The sequence below is a fragment of the Acipenser ruthenus genome, chromosome 16 (assembly GCF_902713425.1).
Source record: "Acipenser ruthenus chromosome 16, fAciRut3.2 maternal haplotype, whole genome shotgun sequence".
Taxonomy (NCBI): domain Eukaryota; kingdom Metazoa; phylum Chordata; class Actinopteri; order Acipenseriformes; family Acipenseridae; genus Acipenser; species Acipenser ruthenus.
In genome coordinates, this window is record NC_081204.1 from 3,422,559 (window position 1) to 3,445,924 (window position 23,366).

At 35.2% G+C, this 23,366-nt stretch overlaps 2 protein-coding genes across 5 annotated transcripts; both read left to right on the plus strand.

The window, feature by feature from the left end:
* Positions 1–2,288: 2,288 nt before the first annotated feature.
* Positions 2,289–18,391, plus strand: LOC117412678 (protein tyrosine phosphatase domain-containing protein 1-like). 4 transcript variants are annotated; one of them, XM_034021230.3, is made up of 12 exons: positions 2,289–2,488; positions 6,871–6,944; positions 7,377–7,472; positions 9,317–9,488; positions 9,997–10,077; positions 10,364–10,482; positions 10,842–10,979; positions 11,234–12,504; positions 13,412–13,597; positions 13,837–13,947; positions 14,285–17,419; positions 18,265–18,391. In XM_034021230.3, the coding sequence occupies exons 3-11, from the start codon at positions 7,385–7,387 to the stop codon at positions 14,417–14,419; spliced, it is 2,301 nt and encodes a 766-aa protein (XP_033877121.3). In that variant the 5' UTR covers positions 2,289–2,488; positions 6,871–6,944; positions 7,377–7,384; the 3' UTR covers positions 14,420–17,419; positions 18,265–18,391. The 4 variants fall into 4 exon arrangements, with proteins under 4 accessions (XP_033877121.3, XP_033877122.3, XP_033877120.3 ...); XM_034021231.3 differs by lacking the exon at positions 6,871–6,944; XM_034021229.3 differs by lacking the exons at positions 2,289–2,488; positions 6,871–6,944 and adding an exon at positions 3,391–5,795.
* Positions 16,854–18,924, plus strand: LOC117411814 (E3 ubiquitin-protein ligase TRIM63-like). The gene is made up of 4 exons (XM_034019585.3): positions 16,854–17,027; positions 17,261–17,419; positions 17,726–17,896; positions 18,265–18,924. The coding sequence occupies exons 1-4, from the start codon at positions 16,854–16,856 to the stop codon at positions 18,922–18,924; spliced, it is 1,164 nt and encodes a 387-aa protein (XP_033875476.3).
* The last annotated feature ends 4,442 nt before the right edge of the window (positions 18,925–23,366 follow it).

Consider the following 23,366-nt stretch of genomic DNA (forward strand, 5'->3'; position numbering starts at 1 on the left):
GAAAACAATAGTTTTAGCAGAGGAGTACAGTCGTTTTATCCTTACCCTTTCAGTAACAATAAAGCACAAAAGGAGTAAAATGTAAATATGCAGTTAACATACACTGTGGTGAAGTAGTGTGAACAGGTGTTCGAGGGAACATAACCCCACAGCCATGTTAACTTTGGGGGTATTATACTGATGGGATGACATCATTGAAAATCAAGCATTCCGAAGCATTCCTGATGATATCATTCCAACAGATGGCTGACACCACCTCTTGGGATTCCAATTCGACCTCCCAAAAGATCTAGAACAGGTTTTACTATGCCCTCTAGAGGCGAAATCTGTAGCTGCTTTAAACAAGCTCCAAAGAACTACTAATAATGTCTAGTCAGTCATTTTTTTGAGTGGCTTGTTTTGTAACTTTCACAGAAAAACTGGAGTACAAACCTTAATAAATGGAGCTCAGAGACTATTAAACATGTTCCGGTTTTATCTTAAACTATACAGTATAATACATTATCAAACGCTTAGCTTGCAGAAAATACATTTCATGGCACAGATGGAAACATATACCACACAAGTAGAAAAGTAAATCATACTGATTATGAGGGTGTGGGGGTATACTAATCAATAGGAAGCCCTTCAGATTTCTTACACTAGAACAATTAATTTATGTCCCAAGGGTAATATATACAATACATTTTCATTCTTCAGGTAAAATGACAAATGCACAGATTATAGATATAGACAGTTCAACCAACACGCCTGTTTGCATCTTTACATCTGAAAATAGGCTTGCCTGTGCATTTAAGAGAGGTGTTACAGGACCTGAATTTGGATACTAATGCTGACGAATACAGGTGCTCAAGAAAGTGGCATTAAAGAAGCCCAGTAATAGCAATGCATGGCTGGAGGTGACTGATTCTAATTCATAAACTTGGCATCAAATGAGTCAATAGCCATGCCAGGATGATGTCACACAGCGAACAAGGCTATGGGAGCTTGCCACCAAGTATAGCTTGTATAATAAATATATTATGAATTCATAATAAGAACCAAGAGCTGTGCAGAACTTTGGGTCCGTACATTCACATAGTCTTCTGGTAAAACGTTCTCTTTTTTTTGTTCAAAAGCCATTTGTTTTTGTTTATATTAAATATATTTTTGAACCACTTTTAGACTGTAAGCAATTTGGTGAACAGTTCATGAACTTCAAGTAAGTGGATCCTAACACATTTATTAATGGATAAACACAGGGGTTACAGACACTGCCACAAACGAGTTGAAAGACATGCTATTAAAGTAAAGCATAAAAAAAATGATCTACATAAACTGAAGGTACACTATTTAGCAAAATATATTTTAGATTGTATTTTCTTGCAAAGAAAAATTACAAGTACAACGTTTATCCACCAGGTGGCATAATGCTGTTATCATAAGTATAACACTTGGCCACCATGCAGCACTAAAGGCAAAGTTATTTATCCAACGGTAAATACAGTTTAGAGGGAGGGGGAGTGATAAAACTATATATATATATATATATATATATATATATATATATATATATATATATATATATATATATATATATATGCACACACATCAATAATATATTACAGTGTATGTTTCCTTATTTGTATGGATAGACACAATTACTTAGATAGTGGAACAGTATGAACAATTAATATTTTTATTTTGTATTAATTCCAGCACTATCCCTTCCAACTTTTTTATATCGTATTTTCAAATTTTAAAAAAAATTATGTCCGTTTTTACGTAATTTTCGGCGTATACTGTTGCATATAGTTAAAAAACAAAAAAGAACAACAAAAAAAACATGTCACATGATTTAATAACCCAAATATTAGGTTCTAACTTACATTTTGCCTTTTTGTAAAGTATTCTAAAGTCCCCATGTTTCCGACCCTAAAAATGCATAATTAATCCTTTGACAAATAAACACGGTAACTTTCCACAGCTGCGCATAATATTAAAACGTTACTTAGTTTTCCAATTTTTTTTCATATATATATATATATATATATATATATATATATATATATATATATATTAGCTCAAAGAGCCAGCTGCCCTTACCTTTCAAGTGACTCTGTAATACATTTTGAAAAAATTTAATTGAAACAATTTAAAAAAAACGGAAACTTGGGAATGAAGACAAATGCCTTGATCAAGCTGCAGCAGAGTGTGCACGTGCCCCCATGTGCACGCGCACAGAACCAAATCCTCAGCGGCCGTTAGTCGCTGTAGCGTTGGAGTGGTCACATGCTAAGCCTCGGCGAATGGGAGCTGCTTCTGAGGAGCAGGGAGAGATGTCACTGTATTGGATACATGACAGTACTGAAAATAGAAAATGTACACAATTCGGTAAAATTGGCTAAAAGCTCTTAGATGTGAGCTTTTAATAACACAGTGCTGTTTGTTTTGAGTCGCTATGGAACAAAGGGACCTGACCCAAGCTTTAAGTCAAGGGAAGCACAAGGTACTGTATAAAATGACTTCTTCTGTTACCGTAGGTAGGCTACAGCAGAGATGGTTGCTACACACAGAACTCTGCCTAATCCTAATTGTGTATTATTGTGAACTGTGCCAGACATTTTCTTCTGGGACTTGACTGTGGGGAAAAAAACAAGTGAAGGGAACATTCCCGCTTCATTATTACCACTTTAAGATTTATATACCGTGTGGTTAATTTTATTTTGTGTACGTGTAGTGACCGAGACGATTTGGGTATCAGCACAGTGTCTACAAAATGATGGATCTCTGTCAATACAAGAGTTTCTTTGTGTTTTGGCACTTGCCATTTTCAGCATTTAAGAATGTGTTCTTGACATGGTTATAAAAAGTCAGTTACTATTTTTTTCATTCAATCTTAGAAGAGCGAAAAACACAAGTGTAACTGACTTTGATGTCACGAAACATCAAAAATCCAGTCCTGGAATTTATTAAAAAAAAAAAAAAAAAATGAAGTAGAAAAAATAAGTGATGTGGTTGGTGCCTAATCGCTTGTAAACTCATTGCTTATTAATTGCAGGAATCCTGGTAAGATAGCAAGCTGTCATCTTATTATTTGTCATCAAGCTGTCATCTTATTATTTTTTTTCCCCACTGAACTACATTTCCTCCCTTTACTAGTTAGTGTATGTAGGGCCACTGTATTTATTTTTTAAACTAAACGCAATGTGGTGTGTCTTGTAACACACATCAGGCAAAGCAGTATATAATACTATCCAAATACTTGCCGTGACAAGGAAATTGTGTTAGCTCCCTCTTTGAAGTAGCTCGCTTGTGAAGGTTTCTTCATCAAAAGGAGATTTTGTGCAGAATGCAAGATAAGATGAGACGATGTGATCTAATACTGTAACCGAGGTAAGTGCTAGACATTCAAATAGTTTAATTGTATAGTTGCTCAGGTACTCAACATCACACAATTCACATTATATTCATGGTTCTTTATTATAATAGTGAATGCACTATGTAGCACAGCAGCAAGAATCTAAAGATATTACTTAGGCAGTTTACTTCATGGTTTATTTTTTCAATTAAATTATTTGCTTGAGATTGCTGTGCTCCTCTATTAAAAAATGCCACTCAGTTTACTGTAGGTGGTTTACAATGTTACATTTTTAAAGTGGCAAACTTCCTGTAAACTAAGTTACAGGTACTGTACAAATATTGTCAATACAAGATTTCAGAGTGGCCTTTATAACTTCCTTCCAATCACAGTGTCTCCTATAGCCTTAGACATGGGATTATGTGGCTTTCCATATTCCTAGCAACTGGAAAGACATGAGGGGCAATCTCTAAACAAGACAGCCTCAAGAAAGTATCCAATAATGTTTTACATCATTGAAAAACACTGCAATCAATACAATATTATGAAGTTTGAGTTCATTTTACTAAAGAAAATTGGATTAAGACATACTGGCCCTGAATATCAACGCTTTTCCGACCGTCGGGGAGGGCTTTTGTGGCGGGGTTTTAACTTTCCGACTGAAATGAAAGTTCCAACACTTTAAAGGTAAAAGCCCTGTGTCTCTTGGCAACAAAGCTTTGCAGTTTCCATTAGTCAGCATTGGAGATACAAAACAAACAAACATATTTTGCTTGTTAGTGTTCTAATTGACTAACCGCATATCATTTCTCAAGTCCGGACAAGCCCAAGTGCTAGCCTAACTTCTACATAATTAATTTACAGTACATTATCGTCTGTTTAATCTGACTAACAAATTAAGTATTGTAAGAACTTCCAAGTCAAACCATTTTGCACATGCTGTAGGTATACAAGTAGTATCAGTAGATCTTTCTGTAAGTTTAGGCATATACAATACAGTCCTTGTCCTAGTTTTAGAATTTGTTGGCAAAGTGAATTTGATTTTCAACTTCTGTGCTGATTTGGAATGTAGAATCCTCCAAATTCTATATATTTTTTTTATTGATTTCCCCTGGATGTAATCGAATTTGAGTTTAAATATATTTTTTATTTATAATATTTTTACCCCAAAATTCTGTAAGACCATTTGAGAAAAAGAAAATACCGTTTGTGCTACACATCATGCAATATTTATAAGACAAAACAAATCTATTTCTTTTAATTATTTTCAGGGCCAATGTTTTGCAGATTGAACAAATCTTTTGCTAAGTATAGATGTGGCATTTGCTCTTTGATTCTGTTTCCTCACTGAAGATGTTTAGTGCACTAAACATCAAACGGCAGCAGATGTGAACTAGCTCCAGCCATCTTAACAAGATCAGAGGTTGTATTCAGGCCAGTCCAATAATCAATTGCATTAATTATAAGATGGATGTTTACATCAATGCACTATAATACTGTACATGTGAATGGAAAAACTAGGTTTAGAGAAATATTACTTTATTTACTGTTAATTTGCAGTGGAAAATACACCTGATCCAGTCCTGTTTCATTTCCAATACGATATATCTAGTAGCAGTACAGTGCTCACTTTCTCATTATTTATACAACAATTATCACACCCCTTGTTTACAATTTTTTTTACATTTAGATCTGGTCAAATTAAATCTGCATTTTTTCATCATGATACTTTAAAGTTATTTTGTTATTTATTGATACGTACAGGTACAATGCATACAATGATTTTACATTTTAAACCATTGTCTACCTTTTTTTAAAATACAATATACTGTAAATGATAATTTGGCACATTATAGATGTTTACAGTTTAAAGGTTCCTTTAAAATGTACTTGTTTCCTTATTTTATTAGCGGTATACCTTGTAGATTTTGTAGTTATTTTTGGAGTAATTGGATTAGGCTGTTAATCGAGGAGGAGTCAAAAGTAGCCATCTGATTTGTTTTCCCAGCACTGTCACGTACACCATGCAGCTCTACACACTTTTGGCAGCCTTACTTTTTTATAGGCAAACAAGAATTCACACTACATCTCACAGCGTTACATTAAGCTTGTGTTTTGAACAAAATGCCAACTGCTAATGTGATAAATTGAATTCTAGGATCTTGTTATCATCTCTGTTAGTTATTACCCAAAAGGATCAGGGAGGATAAATGTGAATTAAGTAGGACAAGGAGGCAGGCGCAGTGGCTGTAAATATCTTTGACGCTATTCTTTTACTGTGACTTTGTTGGATTGCAATGGGTCTATAATATTCTCTCGGGGTGTTTTTGAAGTCAAGAGGACATCAGGCTTTTGTTGTTCTGTATTTGTCTACTGTTCTTTTCATTAGCTGCAGTAACTGTACCTTCAAAGAAGATGCAGATGACTATAAGTCATTCCTTTGTTTGGGTAACAGGTAAAGAATCCTTTCTTCATGTTAAATGATGTAGTTGTCTAACCAAAGAAAAACTACAAATAATGTTTAAGTTTTCAGCAGTTCACCATATGTTGGAATTCTTTGGCAGACAGCATAGCCTTCTGTTTGTTTGTTTTTTTTAATATGGGAGCAGAGGTGCCTATATGAACACAGTTAATATGCAGCTAATAAAATGTACAGTATATCATAAAGTGTTACATTTATTAGGATATTGAATAGAGCTAAATTAAGAATAACATTGCTGCTTTTCAATGCTTCTTGATGTTCCTTGAACCACCTTAAGTATAATCTTGTTGTGGCAGTGGAGCTTGAGGCTGATACCTTATTGCGTGACTCACATTATAGATTCAATTAATTGTAACCTTTGGGACATGACAAACTGTTCAAACGGGATCTGACCAGAAATGTGTTTATGTAAGGCACTGAACAAATTACATACTTTCCATTACATTTCTTTGAATTGTGGGCATATTGCATTTCATCCTATACTATATATTGATTTAAAGATGTATACAGGTTTAGACCACATTTCAAATTGCAAATTGCACATTATTTATTGTTTTTATCTTTTTATGGAGATTCTGACTTTTAAATTAAATCTGTGAATGGTCAGATCGTTTTTGTTTAGGCTTGTGTGTAAAATCACAAATGATGAGGCCTTTTTGAGGTTTAAACATAAATATCAATGTAAATTAATTCATAATATTCATAACATTAGTTTAAATGCTATACTGTAATTCTGCCTTGGTATTTAACATTAAGGTAAAACAAAAAAAACAACCCAAACAAACCTTATGTTAATTGGTGTGCACACTGTATACCCCCATTTACACGTAAACCTGTTGATGTGTACAAAATACTTCTAGCGGCAACTCCCATCACTACTATCCTGTATTTTATTGGTCACTGGTGTTAAGGAGGTAATATGGAACAACCAATGAGAAATATTGGCAGTTTTTCAAATGATTGATTGAAATTGGCCCAGGTTCCTTGTGAGAGATTGTTTGCTTCAAATCTTAAAATCTATATTGTAAGATAACTTTTTTCCTTCCAGATGCCATGTTCTACATCCAGCACAGAATAAGCAACTGCACATATAAGCAGAATGACCCAGACCAGGTTTTAAAGGTTTTTTATTGATTTATTTTTATAAACCAAGTGTATTTCGCACCCATTTTACACATTTTATCTCTTAAAACCTGATATGGACTGTTCTGCTACTCATCCCCAAGTTAAATATTCTGCCACTTTACACACATAATTGGTGTCGCCCAAACTGTTTTGCTGGTTTATTTATTTGCTTCTATTGTCACTACAGTACCTAGTTTTAGCTTTAAAAAATCCAGTAGTAATGTACTACAGTATTTATTTTCATGCAGCATTTGACAATAAATATGCAGTAGATCATACTGTACAGGTTACAGTACACAGTCATATCATAAATGTGTGTAATATAGTATAAACTGCACATAATCACATTCACGGAAAACTGGAAATTAAACCAATTTTCACTTATGAAAGTTTAAACTCAAATCTCTTGTTTTCTCTTTATTCTAACAGGTACTGCCATGGCAGCAGGTGTTTCTTTACAGAATGAAATAACTTACTCACCAGTAGTAGTAAATAGTTGGGGATATAATCCAGAAATGGAATCAGGTAATACAGTTTAATTAACCCTTTAATTGTCCAGTTCCACACTGGTTATTATTATTACTTTATCTTCAAAGTGGTATTAAAGAACAGAACAGTCACATTGTTTACTACATTATAGTTTAGTTTGCTGTGATCTAATGTAACTCACCTTCTGGCTGGCTTGAAAAATGAAATGTCTGAAAAGCTCTAAATATTTATCTCAATTGCTTGTTGACAATATGCCCTTCATGGAAAATAATCATTCGATGCTTGTCCACAGATTTGTTCTGTAGCTTTGCACTTGGCTAGGTAACCTAACTGGTTTATTTGTCAGCTTGTCCTGTTCTAATCTTCAATTTGACAATGACGTCTAATCCATTTGTATTGCTGACTTCTGATACATGCCAACTAGCTATGCTATTGATATGTTAATATGGATATTGCTTCTGGTGGGATGTGTGATAGACAACATTAAACAGCTGTTATTGTTACAGTATTTAATATCCTGTTAATCTTTTCTTAATGCTGTCAGACTGAATGTAATTACATCTATAGCCTAGGGGAGTGTGTGGGATGTCCAGCATGACGTATCTAAGCTAAAATTATAATGAATCTTATATAAATTAACAGTGCTTCTCTAAAACGGATATATTAGTATAGTGTTATAAGTAACTACTGTAATCACTACATTAAAACTTGATAAACAAGCTTTGATTTGTTGTTTCTAACTTTTGTGTTGGACCTTAACCTGTTATTTCAATGCATGTCTATGTGGTTGCTGTCTTTTGTTGTAATTGCCTACAAAATGTTATAAAATCCTAGACTTAAAGATTTTGAGACATTTCCTAAATCCATCCTAAACTTTGTTTGCTGACACATTTATAGAAATTAACACACAGTATTTTGTATCCATGTTCTTTGTGTATCCCATAGTACATGGGGACAAAGCTACAGAATAACATAACATACCTGGCCCATATACAACAGTTGGTTCTGCAGTATTTTCTTTTTATAAACCAAGAAAATATACATTTTAACACACTAGATTGGGGCAAAACAAAAACAAAAAAATCTTCCCAAACCACTACCCTGCTGCTTAGTATGACTAGTTCTGCCAGATAGTAGAATACAGCAGTCACAGTCTATAACTGATAGCTTAGGAATTGGTTGTCATAGAAACATCTCAAGCTCTGGTAATGAGCTGTTAGATCGGATTGGACCATCATAACAATGCTGTACCAGTGGGGAATTGCACTGTGCTGATTCACTGTTAGCTAGAGTGTCATTCCATCTCGGTCTCAGTGGAAGTGCAGACAGATGAGGAAAGTGGATTTGGGAACGCAGGGTCCCAGGAAGAGGTCCTCAGGTTTGGATTTTTTAAACAGCATCAGGCAGGGACAGAGACACTCTGCCTCGGATGTTCTTCTGAACGTGTTGCAGAGGCGGCGAAGCTCTGCTGTCGAGAGGCTTTCGTCATCCACGCATCGGGTCATGGCGGCTGTCTCTTCAGTCAGCATCGCAGAGACAAACACAGACTTGACAGGGAGTAAATGTAATGCTGTGGGACTGGTCTGCTTGCTTCTTTTATTTGTGGAGCAACTGGCGGTCGTGTTAGGTGTTAGTTTGTGCTATCAGTATCATGCTGCTCCTATTATTTAGATTGTTTGCTAAAATACAATTTCTTTGACGTTTAAAACCTTCTGTTAGTTTATCCATTCAAACAAATATAGTAGCATGTATTATTGACCATTTTTTTAAAATGTTATTATTAGAGAAGGGTAACGATTACTATCAAATTGTATAGTATTCAGAAAAGATTTACAGGTGCAATTTAAGATGACGAGTCTTTTTTTGTTGTTTATGTTTAGCTATTACAAGAAGACCAACTGCAAAATATACAAAAGTTGGAGAGAGACTGCGACATGTCATCCCAGGTCACATGCAGTGTTCAATGGCGTGTGGAGGCCGTGCCTGCAAGTATGAAAATCCATCGAGATGGAGTGACGAGGAACAAGCGATCAAAGGACTCTATTCTTCATGGTAAACAATACATAGCTCTAAACATTCAAAAATGGTGCAAAACAGTGCAAAGAACCCATCTATATTTACATATCGAAACACATATTGCAGTTAGTACAATCAAGTATGTATGCTGTAATAAAAATATTAAGACCAAAAAAATCTATGTATACTGTGACAAACAAAATCAATTGTAAATGCATGTATTGACTAGAACTGTATTCCATCAGCAGGGATAGATTTTTTTTTTTTTTTTAAAGCTCATAGGACTTTTGTTTTAAAAACTATATTAACAAAGTTCAAATACATAATAATTATCAGGATTTTAGGGATAAGGACTTTTGTTTGAGGGTTTATTTTTTAATTTTCTTTACTGAACAGAGTTTTAGAGTTTGTAGTGGGGCAAATGTCTTTAGCAGTACAGTTCCATTTGATCAGCTTTTCAGATGAAAGAAAAAATATAGCACAACCTTTATTGCAGTATGCATGACAAGTTTTAAATTGGACAAAAAAATATTTTTTATTTCAGGATTACAGATAATTTACTGGCAATGGCACGGCCTTCAACTGAAATTATTGAAAAGTACAACATAATTAAACAGTTTCAAAGGTAAGGTTAAAATGAATTGTAACAGAACACATCAGTTTTACCTTTGTATGTCATCATATATTGTTGCAGGAACAACAAAATCTTACAGAATCAGTAACAAAAAAATTTGAGTGTTGAAGAGACCATGGACTGTATTGATTTGTTGTTTGTTTCTAGTTTACATCACCAGGTAGTGAACGATATGTTCTCTGCCATACACGCTTGTTGAAATATAAATCTTTAATGGCCTACAGTTGTGTAAATCAATATTGTAATTACTGTCTCGCTGTGGTACTTGCTGATTCAGGTATGATGTAAAGACCATAATTAATCTGCAGCGCCCTGGAGAGCATGCAAGCTGTGGGAACTCACTGGAACAAGAGAGTGGCTTCACCTACCGTCCAGAGATATTTATGGATGCTGGAAGTGAGTCAATGCCTGCTGTTCTGTTGTTCTCCTTTTAATTAGCACATAACTAATAGATTTCTGCATCATCACTCAGGATAAGGTTCATTCTTTTTTTAAAATTAATTGACAAGTAGGATTTATGATTATTTTTATCCCCCTGGTGGGATGAATGTCCTGCTGACAGGTATATGTTGGAGGAGTTTGTACAGTATGTAGGTAGGTAAAGAGCTTGCTGCTTAAATAATCTATGAATTCAGTTCAAAAGCAAGATGAAATGTTCCTGTTTCTAGATATGTTCATTTTTGTTTATATACAGTGTATATATTTATTTATTTATTTATTTATTTATTTATTTATTTATTTATTTACATTTTCAGTTTACTTTTATAATTTTGGATGGAAGGACTATGGTGTGGCTTCACTTACTACTATCCTTGATATGGTAAAAGTCATGTCATTTGCAATGCAAGAGGGGAAAATGGCAATTCATTGTCATGCAGGACTTGGAAGAACAGGTAAAAAATCGTCCTGTACTTTTCATATAACAAAACAGACTTTCTATTAATTAAAGTGATATGCATATTTAATAATACCAATTCATTTATCGTTTTAATCATGTCATTATGGATAGCTCTGCACAGATTGACCTAATTCATATTATATTTATATTTATGATATTGTAACTTTTGAAGTGACCTTACAAGTAATTTTACCCCATTCATGTTACCATCTAAAATATGTAATTTCTTTCTTCTTTTTTTTCTTCTAGGGGTTTTGTTAGCCTGTTATTTAGTCTTTGCAGTAAGAATGACTGCAGACCAAGCCATTCTGTTTGTAAGGGCTAAAAGACCCAATTCAATTCAGACCCGAGGTCAGCTGTTGTGTGTACGGGAGTTTGCCCAGTTTTTGATTCCACTAAGAAATGTTTTTGCCTGTGCTGAACCCAAAGCAAATGCTGTAACTCTGTCTCAGTATTTGATCCGCCAGCGTCACCTTTTGCATGGCTATGAGGCCCGACAGCTGAAAAACGTGCCAAAAATTGTTCAACTCATTTGCAAGTTACTGCTGGACATTGCTGAGAACAGACAAGTTATAGAAGAAGATGTTTTAGAGATTCCAGACCTTTCAGCAGAGATAGAGAAAACAGTCTCGCAGCTGGCTATCCTGCAGCTGGACAAAGAATTACATGGAAAGGGTGTTGAGGTATCCAAAATGCCCAAAGCAGAATTTGTACCCAGTGACTCTGTACTTCCCAGTGAAAATGAATTTGGTCCTCTTTGGAAAAGGCGTAATGCTGAATATCTCCAGCCATTATCTTATCTGAAAAAGCGCCTTAGTTACAGTGACTCTGACCTGAGGAGGGCAGAATTCCTTCTGGAGCACAGGGGTCCGCCTCTGACCATGCCTGCAGGGATGCTGTGCCCCAACTCCCTCAGTAAACAATGTTTGTCTCAGAACAACTTGCAATCTTGTATAGTAACAGAGCCGTCAAAACCAAACTTTTCCACTCTCTTTGAAACGTTGCAATCAGGCAACAGCAAACAAGATCCTTTTTGTTTAACAACATCAAGTGTTTGGGACCAGAAAAAAGTAATTAGCACAGTGGAACAAAATGGATCTCCACTTTTCCAAAGGAGAAAACATCCAAAAGAAGTGCAGCGCAGCAGAACGTTCTCTCTCGGGTCCTCATCAGTAAAAACTAGCAACCAGCCGGAGGGACCTCGAAAAAATACCAAGAGTGAGGCACAGTTTGACAGTGGAGGTGCCAAACAGAAAGAATCTTCTGTTAATGGCAAAAGTGCTTGTGTGTTACAGGGTAACAACAGCTCCCAATCCCCATTAACAGAAGCTCCCACATCTTCAAAAACTGTCTTTCATATTGGAGAAGAAGATACTGATAGTTCAGAGGAGATCCCATTTATTACTTTACAGTCTGAGCTAACTCTTGAATCCAGAAGGGTGTTGGTAGCACAAGCACTTGCAGTTGACTTGGACTGTGATGGGGATGCAGAACTCATAGAAAAAGTTGAAAGTTGGCAGGTACGTATTGACTAACTTTATCATGTAATCAATTTGGTCAGGAAGTAATGACATTCATAACATTTCATAAAAAGGTTGACAGTGTATGTACCAATTTAGTCTTGGGTTCTGGTTTTATTAGGTAAATATCATATTGTGGTTGTTTCCTTTAAAGCCATCCCATAAAAACTATCAACATACCAGCTGGTTGGTATTCTCCAGTTACAATAACATGTTAAAATACCTTGAAACAGCCTCTACTTTTGAGTTTTCCCAACTGTAGTGAATGAGTTGGTAGTAGAGGGTCTAGATTGAGCTGTGCCTGATTCAGGACTGCAGAGCTCCAAAACTAATTACTGACAGTATGTCAAGATCAGTCTGTTTTAGGTGAAATGCACTGCATGCAAGCTGTATTTTAACTGTGTACATGTACATGTATGTGTTCATGTGATTGTTCTGTCTGTCTCTAGAAATCTCAGTAGCTGTCACAGAAGCATCAGCTTTCAGCTGGAGTCACAGCTGTTATTGTGAGCTGGCTTGACTCCCCCAAAGATCTTGTTTCCAACCATGGTCCCCTTGCAAGTAGCCACTGTTACAGCTGCAGGTGCTGCTCCTGGCTTAGCAACTCTTAATAGCTGTAAAACATTCTTGTTCGTTAAAATATTTTGGGTGGTCTGATGATTTGTGAGTGCAGTCAGTTGATGCCTCTGCAAGCCTTTTCCCAAGATAAAGGTTGTAGAATGTCAGTTTTAAATTACTGTAACACATGAATAACATTTAATAACAATCTATACAAAACCTGATGAAAATTTTTTAAAAGGCTTCTGGTTTTATTGTTGTTGCTTGGTTCTGCACATACAACTCTACAAATGGTTGAGGGTTGAGGATTATACTTTTTGTGATATGATTGTTTTATTTTACTTGACAGAGGGAACTTAATTCGAGAGAAGGAGCCTGGGACAGAATATGCACAGAAAGAGATCCCTTTGTACTGTCTGGCCTTTTATGGTCCTGGCTGGAGCAACTGAAGGAGCCAGTCATAACCAAAGAAGATATTAAAATTTTAGCACAAAAATGTGATAATCCGGATGAGGCCATTTACACACTGGAAAAGGTCATATTTAATCCCCATTTTATATTTGAACAAACAGATAATACAGTACAGTTTTACAGTTTTTTTTAATATGATGCAGTACAACTACAGTCTAATTTAGCGCAGTCAGTCTGTTAACTATTATTTCAAAAATATTCTTGTATTATATGTATGTACATGCTTGCTGAATTGTAGCATATCTAATTGTTCTGAATTCTTTTGAATTAAGTTATTCACTATTTTTTATTTTTCCAATTTAGGGACCACAGCAAACCATTGTTTCTGTTGTAGACTGTGTAGCACATTTACATTCGATACCAGAGGATGTGGAGGAGGCTTTTCTTGCACGTATTACAAAAGCTTTTACCAAGGCAAGTTCAGAGTGTATATTTGTGTGTGTACATTTCACATTTTGACTATTTTGTTTGTGTCTGGTTATCTATAAATTGTACTTACTGTTTATCCATTTATGTAATTTCTTTTGATAAATAGATTTTAATAATATTCCATAACAGGCTTTGCAAATATAATACAATGTTTTTAAAGCTTAATGTATGTTCTTCATGTGTTGAAATGTTTTTTCTCGCCGATAGTTGAAGGATACTTCATCAGTATGAATACAACATTGAGTTAACTAGGTATAGGTGTAATTACCTTACCTACATTTGAAATCATATATCTATATATTTATATCATTTTTTAAACCAGATTACATTTGCTGCGGCTGACGGACCAATGGTATACAGCACCCTAAAAGCTATTTTAAGGCCAGTCCTGCATGAGAAGAGAAGAAGAGCCATAGAAGAGTCAGAAAACTCCTGCTATTGTTTATATTGTCCCTAAGACTCCTGGGCTTGTCTGTATTTAATATGTTGGTGGTCACAGGTTTGGAAATGGAACGAATACAGATAACAAGGTGAATTATAATCCCAGCAGATGGAATCAGTGCTTTGCTGCTATTTGGTGATTTGCTTGTATTTTATTTTGTTGTAAAAAATAAGACGAGATGTGTCTTCACATCGTTGATTTTTTTCAAAACATTTTTTTTATATAAACTGCCATATTGACAAGTGCCATGTTGCAATGCTTAAAGGTGTTTGTTTATTTTTGAATATACTGTATGTTAGTGTTTACAGTAATTTTGGTACATTCTGTTCATTGTTGAAATGTAATGTTTTTATTATTTAGATGTATTTAATAATCTATTTTTTTTGGTGTGTTGTCTGTGTGTTAAATATTTGGCAAATGGGATTAATGGAATTGCAACAGCGACTCAATATAAAAAAGTTGATTTGATAAAAAAAAAAAAAGACATAGCAAAGAATATGCCAGTGTACCAACAATTTCATTAACCTTTTCACACTGGATATGCAACTAAGAAAGCTAATTATTTTTACCAACCATTTAATTTTTTTTTAGCATATTGGTACACATTTTAAACAGGTCATCATTCGTAGAAACATTTCAATTGACCGGCATAGTCTTGAAAATAAGCTATTCAAATCTATTTTAGCAACATTCAACATTAGTAAATGATGCAATGTACTGTACTTCTCAGCTGTATAGATTGTAAATAAATGTAAGTTATCCCACATTATACTTAAGTATTCAGGAAATGGCAGGGTTCTAAGTACATGATATATATGGCTTTGGGTCTATTATATATATAGATATAGATATGTAGATATAGATAGATAGGTTGATTTTGATTACATTTCCCTTACTATTTTATGGAGTTTGGAATAATTTGGATTCTGGATGTTTTTGGGTTCTGTTGAATAGAATGAGGAAGTCTGTTCAGTCTTGGCACCTAGGATTCATCAGACAAGCTGAAATCAAGTTCAAAGCCAGATAAAAGCAGATTTATAGTAGAGAAAAAAACATAATAACACAGAACCAAGGACCACTCAAAATGATTGCAAAAACCATCGTATATATATTCTGGTTATTAAAATATTTGTCGTAGATATGGATGAAAAATTCTAGACCTTTGATTGTCAAGTATTCCAACCTTTTAACCTCAATTTCTCTGTAATGAGAAACACAAATCGATTCAGCGATTTTGATGCAGTTACACTTCTTACTAGCAACTAATAGGTTTGTACAGTATTGCCAAGCCTGAATATATAGTACTAGACTACTGAAAACAAGATCAAACATGTCAGCAGTTGCTGGTACTGTATTTCTTTGATTAAGGTTAGTACAGCACTTAATGTAAGTCTAGTCTAGAGTTTCATATATATATGTTGCTTTTTAAATGTGTGAGCTATGGGATGACCATTGATTCTTCTGACTTTTACAGTAGTGTTATATATCCTTTGGGGGAAATATACACTGTTAAAAAGTCTGCTTAATTGTATTGTAAAACTATAATTTAAGGTCAGTATTTACTCTGTAAAAATAAAACTGTGCCTGGAGATTGCAGTTGAGGAACACATCCTCAGCTGCTTCTGGTGATATGTTTGTTTGTTCATATATTAAATATTAATATTTAAATATTGGAAAAAACTGGCTTGTGAAAGTATGTTCTTTTAGCTATTTGAAACACACACAAATATAATAACAAAAACAAAATTGTTTATGCTGTAGTTTATCTCAATCCCATATTCACTCTATTTATTGAGATAATTTTATTTTCCAAATTCCAAAATGAATTAGACCAAAATTATTATTATTATTATTATTATTATTATTATTTATTTCTTAGCAGACGCCCTTATCCAGGGCGACTTACAATCGTAAGCAAATACATTTCAAGTGTTACAATACAAGTAATACAATAAGAGCAAGAAATACAATAACTTTTGTTCAAGCAAAGTACAAGTGTGACAAACCACAATTCAATAATACAGCAGATAATAGTGATAGTTACATCAGGATATGATTAAATAGTGATAGTTACATCAGGATGTGATTAAATACAAAGTACTACAGGTTAAACACTTGGCAGATTACAGTATTCTGAAGTACAGGATTAAATGCAGTAAAATAGGGGGCAGATAAGAGCAAAATAAAGCAATAAAATATCTGACTTCCGCCCATAGTGAGTATCACAATTATATGACAATGTATGATGAAACATATTGTAAAAACAATCCAAATTGTTTTTACACAATGTATTTGTAATGCAGTAGTTGCTAGGATAAATAACAAACACATTATTGTTATGTGAGTTACACAGTCAACAAGTAGGTTCTAGAATTCTGAAACAGGCTTCTAGAATGTACCAGATTATTTATTCAAGTCAGTTGTGAAATTGTGGTGAAAGGCTTTGGAGATGGAGGGTCTCTGTAAAGAGCTCTCTTGTCCTGTGTGTTTGGAGCTGTTCACCCCGCCAGTGCTGGAACTACCCTGCTCCCACAACTATTGCAGGCAGTGCATTCATGAGACTCTTATCTCCCAAAACTGCACTCATGTCAATGGGAAATTCTGCTGCCCCATGTGCAGGAAGGTAAGAGATGCTGGTTTGATATTGATATATACATTTCTGTGAAAAAAGGCGAAGAAGACCGTAAATGCAAACATATCAATAAATAAAGCAAGGCAAAGATGATGTCAGTAGTTTTAATGTATTTATCTACAACTATTGCATTTTAGCCACAACACAAGTTCCTATAGATTGAACAGAAATATAAAAGCTCTACATCTTAAAAGCCACAGGACATTTTGTTGTGTTTATTTTAGGTTATCTGTTTGCGGGGAAGAGGAATAACTGGATTAAAAAGAAATATCTTTGTTGAAAATGTACTAGAAAAAGTTAAAGAAGAGATGGCAAAGATCCAAGTGAGAGAACACAATGTGAAATCCCAAACATGCAGGATACATGAAGAAGTGATGAGCCTGGTATGTATCTGACTTTTATTCAGTATTATTAATATGAAGGTTACCAAGCAAACATAACACTATTGCTTTATTCCACTTATTGGTATTGCATTCTATAGATAAATATGTGACATCTGTGGAGGGCATCTCCTCTATATCCCCATCTGGATTATTCTCCCCTTCACTCGAAGATGCTCATCTGAGAACATTTTAAGATGTATTTTCTGCATCCATGCCATGGGTGTGTTCTGTAGACATTAGGGTTTGATAGATGAGTTTATTTTGTAAATTCAAGATAAACCTCCTGATTTGTGTCTTCTTTCACAGATGTGTCTGGATGATGATATTCCGATATGCAGTATCTGCAAATTGTTTGGGGACCACAACACGCATGAAGTGGCCAGACTGTCTGAAGTTTATCAGGGAAGGAAAAATAGTTTTATTGAAGAGATCACGAGAATAGTTTTGAAATCTGAAACTGCAGCAAGAGTCAGCCAGGTACACAGATATGATGCCATTTTAGAGGGTGCTGATGTAATGCAATACAATTAGGTTTAGTTTATAATCCTGATAGAGATGTGTAGGCAGTGACACACAGACAAATGAACTACCAACAGAATCATCTTTTATTGTTTGTAATTTATTGAATGTTCCTGGTGAGCTGTTATTAAGCTTCTCTTTGTGTACAGACGTTCATATCTGCATGAAACAACCACTGATCTCTGCAGTACACTGGATCGCTGATTGCAGTGATTTACTGATGGTCATAAATAGTCTCCAATATAGAAGGCAGGTCTCCAAAGTCTAAATTAATTTTTTTAAAACTGATCTTTGTGTCAAATTCTAACACAGTCTCTCTTTTACAGGAACTGGAAAAGTTGCAGGATCAACTTCTTTCAACTGCCGAAGAAACAAAAGCTATGATCAACGCAGTCGGGGACAGCTTGTTGATGGAAATACGATTCAAAGTATCATCATTAAAGATGAAGGTGGACAAGGAAAGCACTGAGAAATGCAATGAACTGCAATCCGCTCTGGAGGACTTACAGGGATCCCGGAGACTGTACATGAAAATGAAATCCCTCCTGGAGGAACACATCAATCCCATACAGTTTCTCAAAGAGGACAAGCAGCTGAAAATTGAAGTGGCAAAGCTGTTTGAAGAAGACCGTCCGCTGCCTGTGCCCAAGAGGGATAACATTTCAGTAGGGCAGTATATTGAAGAGCTAATCAAGGGCATAGATATTAAACAGGTGGCCATATCAAAAGCAGACGATCTTCTTGTGAAAGTTGGTGATGAGTATGCAGCATGGAGTTCAAGCTGTTCGAATGTAGATACGTCATCTTACGATGGCTTGGATCAGATGATACGCAAAATTATGTCAAGTTTAACACTGAAGTCCAGTGATGCAAACAATAGTTTGAGCTGGGAATGTCCGTCACCTTACTCGACCAGCGGTTCATCTGAAGATAATTACTCCCCAGAAGAGGTTAAAGTTATCACAATACAAAAAACATCTTTATAAATCCTGTGGCGTCTTCTTGGGGACATTTCAATTATACAATGTTTTACTTTACTAAGCTTACTAGTTAACAGTTAATAGACTTGATTTTGATCTTACTGCTCCTAAATGATCCTTATACTTTGTCAGATAATCTGTTTTCAAAGGGTTAAAGTGAAATACTAGCATTTAAAAAAATGTTCCAGTGGATTGTCATTGTGAGTTATTTAAAGACTGTAGTATGCATGAAATTATGTTTGCTATTCATGTTCTTGATTGATGTTAAATAAACAGAAGTCTAACAGTTTCATGTATATCAAACATTACGGTATTTGATCAACTGAAGTTATTTTAAATAAGTCAAGCATACACACATTTAGCTAAATTCGTCATCAGAGTGAAATGTTTCTATTTTTAATGGTGTTTTTAAAAGTTAGAGGGATTATTTGGTTGCTCCCCAGGGAAACCAGGTTTTAATTGGCAGTAGTTGTTTTGGGAATGTGCAGGTGAGTGGTTAATTATAAACAGCATGTACACAAAACTAATTTAGTATATTGTCTGCTGTAAATAAGCAGTTCCCATGTGTAACAGCACCATCTAGTGTATACATAAGGAACTTACACAGAAGATTTAATTTTAGAGGCTCAGAGCCCGGATTCACCAAAACTTTTCTGTTCACGCAGTGGACATTTTGGACATTTTTTTACACATATTATTTTGAAGTACACTGTTAAATTTAAAATAGTTCCATTACAAAATTAGTATTCAGGTTGTTTTTGTTTGTTTTTTTTTAAATGAAAGTAATAGTTTGCTATTCATCCAAACAATAGAAAAGTGGTTTGAAATAGAGATTTAAAAGCGAACCAAAAATGACATATCATGTCATGACAGACGCACTATAACTAAACAGTTCCTCAGCACTAATCATTCGGATCAGCCCACACCCATATAAAGAACTGTTTAGAATTGTAGTCACCAGCTGTGTGATCTGGCCAGGTCATTTTTAATCAGCCATATACAGTTAAATAAAGTAAAGGGACATTTAGCTCATTTTGAATAGCAGGATAATAGAGTGGTTCAAAATCACTTTTCTTGACCCCATTTATGGACATGACTAACATAAATAAAAATAAAAAATGTGAGTGATAAAACTTGCACTGTGTGTAATAGTGTGCAATGCCATTCCCTGCTAAGAGGAACTGTGACCACCCCTCTTCCATTTAATCTACTGTTGCTACCAGCCCAGTTACATTTCTCATTGGTTCATATGTATTTCTTGTCATATTCATTGTTTCTGATCTCCTTGAGAAAACACCTGTTTTCAACGGTCATTGTGTAAGCTGGGGAATTTTACTTAGCTACCTATATCAACTTTTCTTACATTCTTATGTTGTAACCTGGGTCCAGAGTACAAATCCTACCACAAAGGCAGCTACAATTCAGCCTGCTCCTGTTTTATTTCATTACAGTGCTAATGGATAAACCACCCACATGTGTATAGCTGCTGCACCAATATTTAGTCATGCTATGACTAATTTATGACTTTTTTTTAAAATATATGCTTCTTCTATTCTATGAGATACAGTGTAATGGCTGTTGTGTGTGTCTAATAATTAGAGCAAGCCCACATACAAATAAAAACAGTACTGTAACCTTATAAAAAATATTATATGGATGATTATACAGTAATACTGTAAACATGTTTACATTCTGCTTGCATAATTATTATACACTTGAACAGAACATGATTACAAAATGAGTTTAAATCACCGTAGTGTTAATTTAAAACACATTTTAAAAATCTTTCACTGAAGAACAGCAGAGCTTTTCAGAATGCTATGCATTTGGATTTTGTAGGTGTGTGTGTGTGTGTGTGTGCTCGCTGGACTGAATGCTTGCAACATTCCAAGCACATGTACAGTTGTGAGGTTGAGGCTGCTGCACAGCCAACTAGAAGGAGAATAAGAAATGAGCAGCTTCATCCGGGCACTTCCATCTCCGGGTTACTGTACTGTACAGTACAGAAAGAGAGCAGAAGCAGGTAAGTGAGGGGGGACCCAGGAGGGGAGACTGAAAAAATGTAGAAAAAAAAAATAAATAATCTATTCGACAAATATTTAATGCCACACAGTCAGATGATGCAGTTTTAGTTTTGAGGAGGATTGAAAAAACGCAGCCGCAGACGGGACTGCGCGGTATGATAAACACGGGGTTTGCCTTTGGTCTTTTACAGTTTAATAAAAAAAAAGGGAATAATCGACAGTAAATCGCAGCCATGTCTTTGAAAACCGCCATTTTTTCAGAACGGGGGAGAGGGGTGTGCAAGGAGAAAGTAAAGAAGGAAAGTTTGTAGGAGAAGTTAGTGTTCGTGAATTGCTTGTGAACAAAATAATGTGTGCTGTTTGGAGGGAATTGGGTAATTGTGTTTAACAGAAATGCAGGGGGGAGGGGAGAGGGATTCAACGCGTGAGGTGAGCTGCTTACCGTACCCAGTCCCACTTGATGGAAAATAAATTCAGGAGACGGTAAGGCCATTTTCTTTCAATATTCTTCATTATCCATGTACTTAAAGTAAAGACTGTACTGAACAGTTAGTAAAAATAAAAAATAAAATAATAAAAAAAAAATTCCTTGGCGTACACATTCCACAATTATCTGGACCACATACAGTACTCAGTTCGGGGAAATTAGATGTGTGTTTTTGTTATATATACACAGTGAATCGATTCAATTTAATTTCTGCTATTTAGGTCAGTATTATTTTCGATGCTGGCGACCTTTTATTCATGGAAGGGTATTAAAATATGCGTTCGTAGCGTCCGCTTTACTTCATTCCATCAATTAATGGGGATTGGCGGAGGATACTGTAAAGTAAAACAGCAACTTCAAAAATGGGCGTTTTTAGCTCTTAATATGTATGTGATTTATTTAGTTTTAGCTCTTAACTGTTTATTTTCTTTCCACAAAAAAAAAACCTTCTTGGGGGGGAAAAATAGTTAATTTGACGATTGAATATGGTTTCGTTTACGCTTAGTAGTTTTTATACTGATGTTTTGTTAGTTTTATACCTTTAATTGTGGCCCCGTGTATATCACGGTATCAATAGATTATTTTTTTTTTTTTTTTTTTTACTCAGTCACATTTACTGCACTCTACCTTCCTCTCTCAACCTAATAAAAAAAGGGCTGCATATCCCGACCCCTCTTCTCACGCATTGGTTGCAGGAGGTCAGTCTGTACTCCGGATTGGTGTAACGCATTGTCAATCTGGCCAGGCGCCGTCACTTCCACTGTCAAGCTAGGCTGAGTCGGAGACCTTGGCCTTGCGGGAAAGGGATTCAGAGGGGGAGGGGAAGGAGAAGGAGGTGTGCCTCTTCCTTAATTCATAAGGGGTGCAGCGGTAGCTCTGGTACGTTAAAGATTACCTCCAGTCCTGAGTCCAGTACTGTTAGGACTCAGATATATCTTAACGTCTTTGCGCATTGAAAGTGCTAGTAATAGCGTCTATTGCACTGTATTTAGACGTTTGCATGCCAAATGTGTTGAGTGATGATATAGCTAATGGCTTTTGAATTACATAACTTGCATCATTAATATGAAGTAGACCTAATACAGCCAATAAAACCTAACACAGCCAGTGTAACCCAGATCCCATATGTTAAAAGTAAATTAACTATGTAGATCAAATATGTTTTACACAGTTAACCGATTTATTAAAAATTGGGAGAAAAGTTAATTATTATTAAGAGATTTTAAGTTACAGGGTTGGATGTGGTCAATATGGAGCCCTCATGAACGTAATTGAATAAACTGGAATGGCTTAAATGCACATCACTGCTTAAAATAATTTATATAACTATAATTCAATGCTATAAACCTTACCACACAATGTAGTGCTAATACTAACTGATGTGAAAGACCCAAACACCATTATGTTACCAAGCAAAGCAAAATGTAATACAATTGTGAACTTGCTGGTGTAAAACTAGTGCTTTGTTCCCTTTTGGCATTAGGGTGGTTAATACATTTTTGGGGATAACTTATTACATTTTATTAGAATATGCATTCATTATGTTTGCATTGACTTGCATATGACTTGTAACCAAGGATTAAAAGCATTTTACTGCCCCTGGCTCTCTATGGAAGCATAACACTAGGCTGTGATACACTGTTGCTATAGGATAAAACACATACTGTAACAGGTCCATTCAGGCATCACCATTTAGAAAGTTTACATCACTCTAAAACATTAAAACAAACATACTGAAGTCAGATGAAGAAACTATAGATGCCAGAGGTGAGCTCTTGGCTCAAGGATTCCCTTTTCAGAATAGAACCGTAAGGAAGGGAAGCACAGCACAGATTTGTAATTGGCTATGAGAAAATGGCGAGATGTTACACTTGCAACTTCCAGCCAACTGCAGCCCTTCAGACTTGCAGCGTCGGTTTACGCGGTCGCTCTGCTAA